The 12,586-nt window shown below is 37.2% G+C and overlaps 1 protein-coding gene across 1 annotated transcript in view; it reads right to left on the minus strand.

Moving 5' to 3' along the window:
• Nucleotides 1-4,854: 4,854 nt before the first annotated feature.
• LOC141805466 (5-hydroxytryptamine receptor 4) overlaps nucleotides 4,855-12,586 on the minus strand; it is a 52,501-nt gene continuing 44,769 nt past the window's right edge. The window contains exon 7 of the mRNA XM_074690550.1: nucleotides 4,855-5,024. Coding sequence (XP_074546651.1) covers nucleotides 4,931-5,024 — 94 coding nt within the window. The 3' untranslated portion in view covers nucleotides 4,855-4,930. The remainder of the gene's footprint in view (nucleotides 5,025-12,586) is intronic.

Here is a 12,586-nt window from a genome sequence, read left to right on the forward strand (position 1 = left end):
AAATTTTCTCTTTCTCTTTTTCTACCTGATTGGCTCACTGAAAACAGCTGTTTGTGTGTTCTTGTAATAAAATCTCAACTTCTCCAGCTGAAAAATGTTTTTCTTGATCTTCTCTTAGTTACACCATTACTTATCGCCTGGTTCATCACTGTTTATGAGTGGTAGGCATGCGCAGTTTGAGTTTGTTTAATGGGGTTTTTCAGGAGGTTTGTTTAATGACTGAACATGCATACGAGCCCAGGAAGCTATCCCAGTTGTTTAGGAAGTAAGTCAGCAGTTAGTATTTTTTCATCTTAGAAAGAAGACACATCAGTTATGTTATATAAACTGAACATTTTTGGTCCAAAAGGAATCCTCGAGGCAGTTGGCCAGATGGACACTATACCTCTCACTACTACATGTTTGACATTGAACAGATATCTTTCTTATCAAACACCAAGAAGGTCTATTGATGGGCTGATGCAGGTGTTGTACAACTGAAAGAACATCTTAAACCCAAACTTGTACCATGATAACCTCATGACAAGACACCAATTAACCTGTCCTTACCCTCTTACATATCTCAAGGCTTACCAGGATCTTTGACAAACACAAAGCACAAGAGATTGTTCAATTTATTAATTAACTCCTTTAGTAAATAGAAAAACCAACTGCCTGTCAGATGTGAGAATTTTCAAGGAAAGATAAGCAAGACACATTAACTGCCTGTCAGTTGTTGCTCACTTGTATCACCCTCAAGAGTTGAAAGATTGTGTTTGAATGTTTAAGTTAAGTTACTTATGAATACCAGACATCCTGTTGACTCAGAAAGAATCAGTGGAGTGAAGGAAAACTCAAAGGCCCTTGACAACACATGTGTTGTATCTCAGAGTGTGACCGCATGGCAGCTCAAACTGAGTTAGTGATGAGTTTGCAAAAGTTTGCATCAGTGGCCACGTAGCTCACTCATGTGCAGTGCTCTAGAGACATGCTGTGCTGTTGTTTCACAACATCTACCCTGAGAAGATGTTGTTGTAATGACTTGTGGTTAAAGAGTCATAAGCTGCAGGACAAAAATGGCTTAGCTATTAACTTAAACGTATCATCTCAATCAAGGGCAGAGTACAAACTTTTTTCAAAGGGACCCACGACTGATTCAATGATATTTTTTACAAAAAAAAATGTTGTTTGTCAGTTTTCTGCAGTGTGATCTACTGGGTACACATCTTCAAACTCTGTTTCTGACTAAGGAACATGTTCTCCATCAGGGACGATATGGGGGAAATTTGTCGTGGAACGTGTCAACTCTATGAGTTTCTGCAGAATGTACAGAGCCTGTGCACAGTCCAAACATAGTTTTTAAGACATGCATAGAAATACTTTGTTTCTGTTTGTGCACTTGGCAGAAAATGTAAATGAACACAAGATTTCAAATAATATTGATTTCATTGCAGTAATTATTATATCATAATTAATTTAAGACTTCATAACACACACACAAACTCTCACCTCATGCCAGCCAGCATTGAAAAAAAACTCAGGCCTTTTGCACATTATCCCAGAACTCATAGTTTATTTTTCAGTATTGATCTTGCACTTAATTTGTCTTAATGCAAATATGTAAATAGAAATATTTTCCTACATTCCTATGTTTCTATATTTTCTACTTTTCTATGTTTGCTATTCATTTGTAGCAAATTAGGGATCAGTTAAAGACTATTCTATTCTATTCTATTCTATTCTATTCTATTCTATTCTATTCTATTCTATTCTATTAACGAACACTTGAGGATGTATGAAAATGGGCCTCGAGCCATAATTGGTTTCAAATTCTTGTGAATAATTTGAAAAAAAAAAAAGAAAGAAAGAAAGAAACGAAAAAGAAATCTGAAACCCCAAAAAAGGAGACTTGTAAGAGAGAAAAGAATGGAACCTGAAAAAAAGAAAACTACACTTGAAAATGTAATGGCTGAAATATTAAAATATATTTAAGACTAAAAATTGGAACAAAAAACAATAAAAGAACTTAATCAGAGCTATTTTTGGATTGAAAAATTATGGCTTATACAATTTTTTTTTGTATTCGGATTACTAAACTTTTTTAGAATTCAGGACCAAACTTTAAATTTTCAGTTTCTTTCTTTTTTTCAAGTTTTTATTTTATTTTATTTATTTATGCATTTTCAAACTTCAAAACATTTGGTCTTAATCTAGCTTCATAGAAGAGCAGCTAAATTAACATTCATACACACTCATAGTTATTATTTTGTCCTGGTCTTCAACATAATGGTTATGACACTTAGAGCCTCAAGCAGCCAGGATTAATAAACACAGTATTTATAGAAAGTGTGTGAGTGTGAAGGATATAACCTTGTTTTGTTTAAAAATGTGAAACGTGCAATGCCCTGCTGACTAGGGCCAGTTGCTGATCTTTAGCGCTTTACAATGTTTCAGTATCAGGGTGACACCTAGTGGACTTACACACGCACCAACTCTATATTCTCATCCCCACTGATATCAAGACCTATAAGCTCTTTTCATGTGTGAACTATGGCACGTGTTCCACAAAAGTATGACATATGAACATAGTTATTCAAAAGAAGGCTTCTGTGAATTTGTCACTCTGCGTTTTCCTGGCCTGAGACACTAGAACTCACATCTTTGTGGGGCTGCTGAGGCTCAGAGGTAGAGTTGGTGGTCTCTCATTCAAAGGCTCTTATAGGCTGCCTCTAAGATCACTCTATTATGGAGGACCAAAACTGCCAAAATAAAAAAAACAGCCACATCTAGTTCATTTCTGCACTCACTTGTGGATAAACCAATAGGCAAACAGTTCAACTCAAGACACACTTAGGGCCGCCCTCTCATTTGAATAACATCCCCTTCTGTATTTCATGATGACAGTGTCTGCTACAAAAAAACATATATAAAAACGGGAGAAGAGGGTTTTTTTTTTTTTTTTTTTTTTTTTAATTTATTGATATTTAATCACATTTCCACATCTACTTTTGTATTTATTTTTATTTTTATTTATTTACTTATGATTAGATTTTTCTTATTTCTGTTTCTGTTTTCCCTTTTATTCATTTTTAATTTTGGCAGTTTTGGACCTCCCTACTCTATCTAACTAACCTACTCTAACTGTGTCTGGTGGTGGTCTGATAACTGGAGGCGGTACAGATCAGACAGACCCAACCTAACATGACTGCGGGGCATGAATTTATTTATATCTTTTTTATATATATAAAAATATCCAGCTGTTGGTCTCTACTTTTGACAATGGTCCTTGAATAAAAAAGGAATCCTGTTTGTATGAGAGAATGGTGGTTAAGTGCACATATTGGAACTAAAGGCCAAATATTTCTGCTGTCCAGCCTCATGAGGGCAGTAATGAGGGAGAAAAATGATAAATATGGATAGGCAGAACACATTAAGAATGATTGATTAAAACCACAGTCAAATTAATTTTTGGAAAAATAGAAATAAAAATAATTGAACATCTATAAAACTGATGGGGTGATCTGGCCATTATCATTCTGTATAATGTCCCCACCTTAATGCAAAGACAACTGGCATGTGCTCTGGAGCTGGTAGCAAGCTGCTATTAGATCACCTTGGGCTTAGCAAAGAGAAGATTTAAAATCCTCAAAGAATTTGACCAAAGATACATGAAAACTTTAATTTTTACAAATCATGGAGATGAAATCATGTTGTAATCTGGCTCTTACTCTGCTGTGCTCTGAGAAAAATCCTTGAGATCTTCATGCAGTACATGTTTTGTAGGCCCAGAGGGATTGTACTGTGTGTTTTTAAATGGCTCATAGTGTACTGGATTCCCTGTCTGGACTTCCCCCTGACTAGCTGATGTTAGGAGGGTCATCATAATCAGCCCTACTGGGTGATTCAGTGAGGGGAAATGAAGTCAAAGACAGTCAAGGTGTCATTGAGTACACTTTCTTTCACCATCAAAGGACACTGGTTGAGTTTCAGTCACTGTGAAGAGAAGCAGCTTTGATGGGTCAGACAACAGAAAGAGATATATCGCTAGAGGTGTGTTTAACTGCTACATCTTCTAAAGGTGACTATTTCAATGAGTCAAAAGTTTAAAATACCTTTTGGTTCAAAAATTGATTCCATTATTTATTTTTTAATGTCAATTTATTATTTGTTCCATACTTTTCATTTCACTTTCACAGAGAAAAATAGTTAAACCGCAAAACTTTCAATAAACAAACTGGAAAACTTGGTGTTCCCAACATTTGTGTGGTTGTAGAAATCAGGTTTTTAGCTGTAAAATAAAACATTTAAAGCTAATTTCAACATCGTCATTGTGCTTTATTGCTGTAACAAGATGATGTCGGACAGATGTAAAACTTTAAACTCATAAAAGTGAGTCCAACATTAATGTATGTTCCATGAAGAGTCCATCACAATGATGAATGAAAGAACAGTTTACATGAAGCTGTACTTCATCACAGACTTCTGATATCCCATCCTCTGGTACTCCCAAACTGAAGCTGAAGCTGGCCCAGGCTGCCAGGATCTGTAGCCATCTGTCGGTGCAGCTGCGAAGTAGCAGCTGCTTCTGCCTCTTTTCACAACAAAGCACCACGAAAGCAGACATCATGATAAAATGTTTTGATCTTTTCATTGTGGTGATCCAGGTACCCCTCTGAAAAGATCAGGTCTAAAACTGAGAGAAGACTTAAACATCCAGAGTACTCAGCCAGTACAGTGACTCTTAACAGATTAAACTAAGGAGTTGGACTGTACTTCCTACACATTAGACACCAAAGGATCGCGCCTCTGAGATGAACCTAATTAGCATCGTTCTACATTGAAAAAGTGTTTTAATGTTGATGCTGCATCTGATTGTTTTGAGTAGACCACAGAGGCTAACCACAAGGTCTCCCACCGCTGGCGATGACATCACAAATCTGTCCAGTCAGTCTCATAGTGGTCGGAGAGAGTCCTGGGACTCATGCTCATTGGCCAGTATTGTTCGACCGTTGTCACTGTAGCTGCGGTTTGGCAGGAAGGACAATCTGTAAAACAAAGACAAAGAATTCAATAGTTTTACAAAGCCTGATCCAGGAATTCAGATTTTTACTCATTTATTTATTTTTACGTTTTTAACATATTGTACAGCACTTCTTGTCAAAGATCAACCTTTTCAAAGTGTGGCTTTTTGATTCCCCTTTCCTCTCAACCTTTTAACGTAAGTACCTTTGAGAAATGATAGGATTTGATAGTGATCATAATCTGAAAAACCCGATATGTACGGTGTACGTTTTAGGACATCCTCAGGTTTCAGGATGCCGTATCAGTTCTCAGGAAAACTTCTGTTATTTGTTGATGATACGGACTAGACAGTCTTACTTGTCAGACAAAACAATATCATACTTGATGTCTGAAACTGTTTGGTCTGAAGCTGTTTGGTATGAGGCTGTTTTGTCTTATGTCCTCTGGTGTAATGCAGTTTTTTCTAACACGTGAGGCTGTTCAGTCTGACACCATTTGGTCTGCCATTTTATTGACAAATGACCAAAGTTTTCCTGTTACCACATCCTGAGACCCGAGGATGATCTAAAATGTTCACAGTCAATATGAGTACACCCTAGCCTGTCCTGTGAAGAAAAAAAAATCTAATTCCACTCAGAGAGGATAAAGAAGCTTTAAAAACCACACATTTATACGGCATAAAAAATTCCTTTTACTGTTAGAAGTAAAAAATATTTGTCACAGAAATATAAGTAAAGCTTTACAACGCTCTTACTAAAAAAGAGAGCTAGCCCATTGCTCAAATATATATATATATTTTCTCTTTTGCAAAAAAATATACACAATGCTTCAAAATCTTTGTTGAACTTTAATGAAAATTTTGAGGCATTTGAGGCAAATTATTCAAAAAGCTGGCTGAACCTTTGTTTGAAATTGACACATCAGTGCCAGATTTGCAGACAGGACACAGAGCTTCCCACTTGTCATGACCTCAATGAATAGAAGAGTACTTTTTCTGCAGTTTGTCAGAGTGCATTCACACTTTAGCATTTTCTGTGTGAGAGTACAGTGCAGGCAGTCAGAGCATGTTTTCTGCATAGACTAAAAGAAAAGAAAAACGGACGTCATTTCACTGGGCTTGAAATGAGGTTGCCACAAAAACTGCTCCCTCTGGTGACTGGCTGCATTACCCACCTTTTTTTTTTTGTCAAACAACACCACCCAGATTCTCTACTGCACAGAATATGGCTGCACAATGTCAGCACCTGTGATGGGGGTATTACGGCTTCAAAACTGTACAATGGAAAAAGGCAAGTCGACAGTCTATGGCTTTCTTTTTGGAACTGAGAGATGTGCCCTGGGTCTTTCGCATTGTGATATGTGCAGTGTGCATAGAGCTAGGTACATCTGAACAATGCCAGTGCTCCAGTTCAGCGCTTTATTATAAAGATTCATGGTCAAGAACAAGCTGAGAAAAACTCTGGTATTATAGGGAATTTTATTTATACATAAAAAAACCTGCATGTCTGGACAAAAGAGGATGTCCTCCAGTTCACCTATTCTAGCATTGCTCCATGACACATCTGGCATACGTGTTGCCAGAAGACACTGGGGGACGTTAATGAAGCCAGAACTGAATGATGAAAATAAATGTTTATTTATGTTAGAAAAGTAGAAGAGACGCTGTCACTTTTTCTCTGTGGGGTAAAGCAATGATTCTCAATTAATGAGCCACAACCCAGAAGTGGGACCGGCTTTCAGTTGGTTGCAGGTTTTTTTTTTCCTCGGCAACAAAAAAATAGTCCAGAAAACATTTTTTATGTTTTTTTTTTTTTTTGTTCGCAGCAGAGTGCCGTCTATTCTTGCTCTCTAAAAGGTGGTTGTCAAGTCATACTAATTTCCATCTGGCCTTACAGTGAAGAAGAAACCCTGCAAAATTAATATCATGTGGTTTTACATTTGGAGAAACGCAAAGACACAAACGACATGAGATTTCCTTACACTGGGGATGAAGAAAGACAAATACTTGCTTGTTTGTGTATTTGCATACTTGTGGCATGTAATGAACACTGTAAAAAATTACCAAGATTTCACAATGTTTCACTGTATTTTCTCACAGTAAATTGCTGTATTACAACTTTACAGGACTTAACTGTAATAATTACAATATAAGACTATAATTTTAAAATTTACAATAACAACAGTATTACTACAGTCAACTGCTGTGATATTTGCTGTTTCAATTATTACCAGGATTTTACAGCATTTTATTGCATTATTTCACCATAAAATGCTGTATTAAGACTATCCACTGCAAAAACACAGCAAATTCCATGAACTGAATTGTGGGACGTGCAGCAGATTTTCAACATTTTCAAGGTTGATGCCACCAAAGTAAGTTTAACATATTCTGTCAAGTTATTGTACCCTTGTTTTCCACCTTTACTTTATCTACATATTGTCATTTTGAACTAGTGTGAAGTTCACCATATTAATTCCTCTTTTCTCTGACGCTTTTTTATTTGCTTTTCTGACGCTTTTTTATTGCGACCAAGGCGCAGTGACTGCTTGGTCTGGATGATCCATGCCAGCGCGGAAAAAGTGTGCTGGAAAGACCCGATAGCGGAGACGGTCGGAGCCTCTGTTACCTCAGCAACCGGGAGAACAGACTGACCATCGGGGTGCGCATCAGAGGCCATGAAGCGCGTCACCGTGTGGGCCAGCTCCCAGCACAGATGTAAACTGTTCCTTTGTCAATAATAGGAGTACAACATCTTTTTTAGATCACGTTAGAAACAAAGACTGTATGTCAGCTTACACTGTAAAAAAGGAATCTCTAGTCAGTTGAGGTGATGTAATTTTTTTAATCAATCCAACTCAAAATTTTTAGATTAAGGTTTCCGATGAATTAAATAAAAATTAAATAATGGACATTAAATAAAAGTCCATGCGAACATGAAATGTGTGGGCATTAAAATAATTGTGGGGTCGGCATTAGAGTGAGGACAGCTGTGCAGATGGGAAGTGGAAAAAAAAGGAAGGTAAAGGGCTAATCCCAATTCTAGCCCTTAGCTGTTGGTTTTGCTTGTGCACTTGTAGTGGAGGGGATGACCCAGTGCTCAAGATCAAGGGGGCTACACGGCCCTTCAAATAGGGCAAACCAAGACCTCACTTGAAACCAAAGGGTGCAACAAATTTCGCACAATATATCTTTTTTTTTTTCAGGTATCTAATCGTTTGCTACTTCAACTTAACATTTGCCATGTTTTGAGTTGTGGTTTGTATTTTGAAATTGCTTGGTGCAACGCTCTAGCTAGCGCTGCTATAGCGACAGCTACTGCTATAACTGAAAAAAACTACACTGATGTCGGACCAGGGTGATCTCATTTTCTTTTGTTGTTTTGCGTTGTTTTTTTGTTTTGTTTTGTTTTTCTTTAGTTTTATTGGAACATATCTGTACATTCTTGTGTTTAATATAAAAAAAAAACGTGTTACTAAATTTGAATAAATTACATGTTGCAGTGCCTGACATTCCTATGTTGGATCTAAATTACCCACCATGCACAAGGCATTCATAAAAGTGAAGCAGCATAGCCCAGTGTTATTGTTTATATTTAATCCCAGTGCCTCACTGTGAACTCTACCACTGTTATGTCAGAGCTGAGAGAAGAGTAACAGAGGATAATGTGACTTCACAATCTTTATGTCTTTGAATGAGCCACAAATTCACTTCAACTGTTTTACTCATAGAAAACAACTAAATGAGAAAAGAGCTGTCATCTACCAACATGGAGAGTTATTATTCTGTATCTCTGTGTGAAGACTGACTAAACAAAGGACATAAAACTAACACTCAACAAGAGTCAGTCTGTAATCACTACAATGACAGAACATGTGTAGAACTACCTACAGTTACAGGCTCACATGTTCTCAGAGGCATGTCCAGGGTGAGGAGGTGATGAGTGTGTATAAACACTGATGCTCTTCACCCCCTGCTCCCCTGCTCTTCTGTTTTGTTTTGACGTTTCTTTTTGCCACAGACTGTCTGTTTACCATCAAACATACTACATGTCTGTCTGCCTGACTTTCACACTGCAACAAATGGGATCCCACAGCCACAAAGTTAGAGATCAGGTCCAGACAAGTCTGACCTGGGATTGAGTGGAGAAAGACTTGGAGAAACAATCATCAGTACTCAGGGAAAAAAACAAAAGCTGGTGACAGAGTTCCAAAGTGCTAGAAAAGTAATCTCACTACAAAAATGTGAGAAATAAAATGTGGATTAGCCCTGGCAGATATGTTGCAGAGGAAATGTTTCTGCTTGTCTTCACCCCCAGTAAGCAGAGGCCAAACTGCTTCTCTCTGTGTGCTTTCCTGAAGTGGAGTGATTAAGTGGGCTGAAAAAGAGGCACTAGGTCAACAACAAGCTTCTGTCGAAAGCCATTTCAATAGCTTTGGGGATAATTTAAAGTTCATTGAGTTTATCTTAATTAAATTGTCATGATGGAATCTTAAAAAAGACTCTACTGTAAAGTTTTATTTTTAAATCTGCTCTACAGTCAAGTTCCTTTTCAGCTGTGCAGTGATCCCAACTTGAAAGGAAGAGTAAACAGCCCAAAGTAGACTGGATTTTACTCTTGAATGATGACAAGACAGATTATTCTTAGATTTGCCATTTTTATTCTTTTTCAAGGTAAAAAACCTTTAAAGTAAGTAGACCAAAAATAAGCATGAAGTTGAAGCATTTTAAAAAAAGAAAAGTCAACATTCCTAACAAACTAATACATTTAAACAAATTAAGTTTAATTAAAGCTTAAACTTGTGTTTTTCTTACAAATAACTGAAACTATTTCTTTTAATCTTTAGAAATCCTGAGTTGAAAACTAAATTAGGTTTTGCTTTGCCTTAACTAAAGGAATAATTTCAAAACAATCAAATTTTATATATTTATGATTCCTTTACATAATGTTAGTATTTAATCAAGTATCTTTATTGCGTTAAGGAGACAAACAACAAGAACAAAGAGAACAAAGGGACCTAGGCACACGTGCAAAGCGCAGATCCTGTGCGCCCATGCCAGCATCGTCAGGACAACATTTACCAAACTACCATTGCTTGAAAGGTCAAGACACTCACCAGCTGCCTCTTTGGTTTCTGCAGTTTACAATGAATGCACAGCTCTGCTTTTTTTTTTCAATTTTGAATTTCTCAGGGAGCACGCTATTTGGCTGACACGGATCCCTCACCTGCGGCTTCAGGTGCGCAATTTGAAAGTAGGTCAAACCCTACTGGAAGGAAATGTGCGCTTTTAAGCGGTGAAAGGTGATGATAGTTTATCAATTTATTATCAACAACATTCCCTTTCTTCCCCAGTTAGCAGCATGAGGTGGTCATTTTATTTAAAGCTCTCATTTATTTGTTTATTTACCTTCAGAACTGCACGTCACTATCTTTATTTAAAACAAATAAATGTCCTATTTTCCCATGTATGTATATCTACTTAGATTAAGCTAGTTTTAAAGGCTAATTTTTTCTAAGCCATTTTTAACCTCTTACTGAACTTTTAGTTTGAGTGGACGCATAAAAAAAAAAAAAAAAAAAAAGTTTTTCCAGAATCCTTGGCTGGGCCGAATGGACAGTGATTGAGTACATACTAACACAAGCTTACGCAACATGACTGAATGCTCCTTCATTTGGGTCATTCTCAGCTTCACACAATTGCTCATAGCTACCAATTCATTTTCCATTTAAAACATCCAAAAGAGCAAAATACTTATGTGCCACAGATGGAGGTGAGGTTTTGTTGATGCACATCACCAATCACATATCACAAGTTAATCCACTTCAGGTTGAGACACAGGTCACTCTGTTTCACCGACATATATGGTTCTGTTCAGAAGCAAAACATGAACATGTTTTCTTTAAATCTTATCCGTTATTCCCCCATGCAGATGTTATGACTACATGTACCAGATGATACATGATACTTACATTTGTACACGTGAAATATATGAATCCAATGCAAGCTGCATATCTTTCCTTAATGTGGCAGAGTAGTTTAAACTTGGTGAGATTGATACACTCAGAGCAGCCGTCCCCCTTCATGCTGAACATCCACAGATTTAAAAAAAAAAAAGGAGAGCTGGAACTCTTCCACCACTTCTATAGAATCTTATAAAATCATTTTTATGTAGAAACCATGCTGAAATAGCTTGGTGGTAAACTCTAACCAGAGCATTTCTTTCAACATCTCTTTGAGTCCATCTAGCTTTTTGCTCTTTTTACCTGTAAACTGAAAAGAAGGAAACTGAAAACTCTCTTGCTTGTGCATTTTGTTTAGTTTCAGGTGATGCCTGCTGTCAGTTGTGTAAGGAACAGAAAAGTGCCCTACATGATCAAAAAATGCTAATATCCCTCATGGGAATCATTGAATATGTTCCTGTTTTTAATCTGATTGAGGAAACAGCAGCTAAACCTGAAGGGGACTGCAGTATGTTTAACTTCATGATGTGGGATTTCAATCCAGTCTCTAACCCTAACCCTTTGTTTGTCATCTTCCTTCTCGAGTGGGATTTCTAGGAAGTGCTGTGAAATGTAATCCAGCTCACCACTCAGTAATTGCCTTTATTCACTGGCCATTGACATCTGAACATATTCATCAGTTCAGTAGAGTAGACATCATGACGAAAATCTTCCTCCATGCACAGTATGAGATTAGATTTCAGTTGCTTATAATAAGTGAGTGACTTCTTCATTGAATAGCGAGTTTGCTTGGTTGTGCTGGATATAGAAACACACACTGTCCTTCTCTTTTAGTCTGACAAACCACCAGGCCTAGGACTATTTGGCAAGCTACCTAATCATACTTGCTATTACCATGGTAACCATTTATTACAAACTGTGGTTGTTGGACAAGTTTCCATTACAAAGATGCTGCAGAGAAGTACACTGCAAAAAGAAACAGTTGGTCCAACTTATATTATTGCTTCAATTGGTCACACCTAAATAAATGAAGTTATTTAAAATGTAGTTAATAAGTTCAATCAACACAATTGATTAAGTCAAATGAACTTAAAAATTTGGTTCTTATCAAATCAACATTTTGCATCATCATTTTGCCTATCGAATTGACTCATTTCAAACCTTGAGTGAGGAGGGAATGCAGTGGATATTAGATCCTGCTGTACATTAAGATGTTAACCTACCAAGAGCACAGGCTTTCTGTGCTCCACATGGCATGGACCTGCTGTCTGTGCCCTGTGGCATAGACCGTATACCTTTCAGCGTGTTTAATGTTTTATATGTTTATAAATAGGATGTGTTGATGGGCTAAAATTATGTTCAGAAATGACAAACTGAATTTTGTCTTCCGTTATGTTTAAAAACCATTACTTAGAGAGTATTTTAATTGGAGCCCTTACTGTCGTGGCGCACAGGCCGCCAGAACAAGCAGAGTATGCCATGGAGCACAGACAGGCAGCCAGGACAAGCAGCCTATTCTGTGGGGCACCACTACTGCAGTCGCCTTCAGGTGTAGCTGCTGTTTCCTTAATCAGATTAAAAACAGGAACATATTCAAAGATTCCCATGAGAGATATTAGTAGTA

This window comes from Halichoeres trimaculatus, unplaced genomic scaffold (assembly GCF_033239565.1).
Source record: "Halichoeres trimaculatus isolate MK-OKI-2021-1 unplaced genomic scaffold, fHalTri1.1 fHalTri1_scaffold_16, whole genome shotgun sequence".
Classification (NCBI taxonomy): Eukaryota; Metazoa; Chordata; class Actinopteri; order Labriformes; family Labridae; genus Halichoeres; species Halichoeres trimaculatus.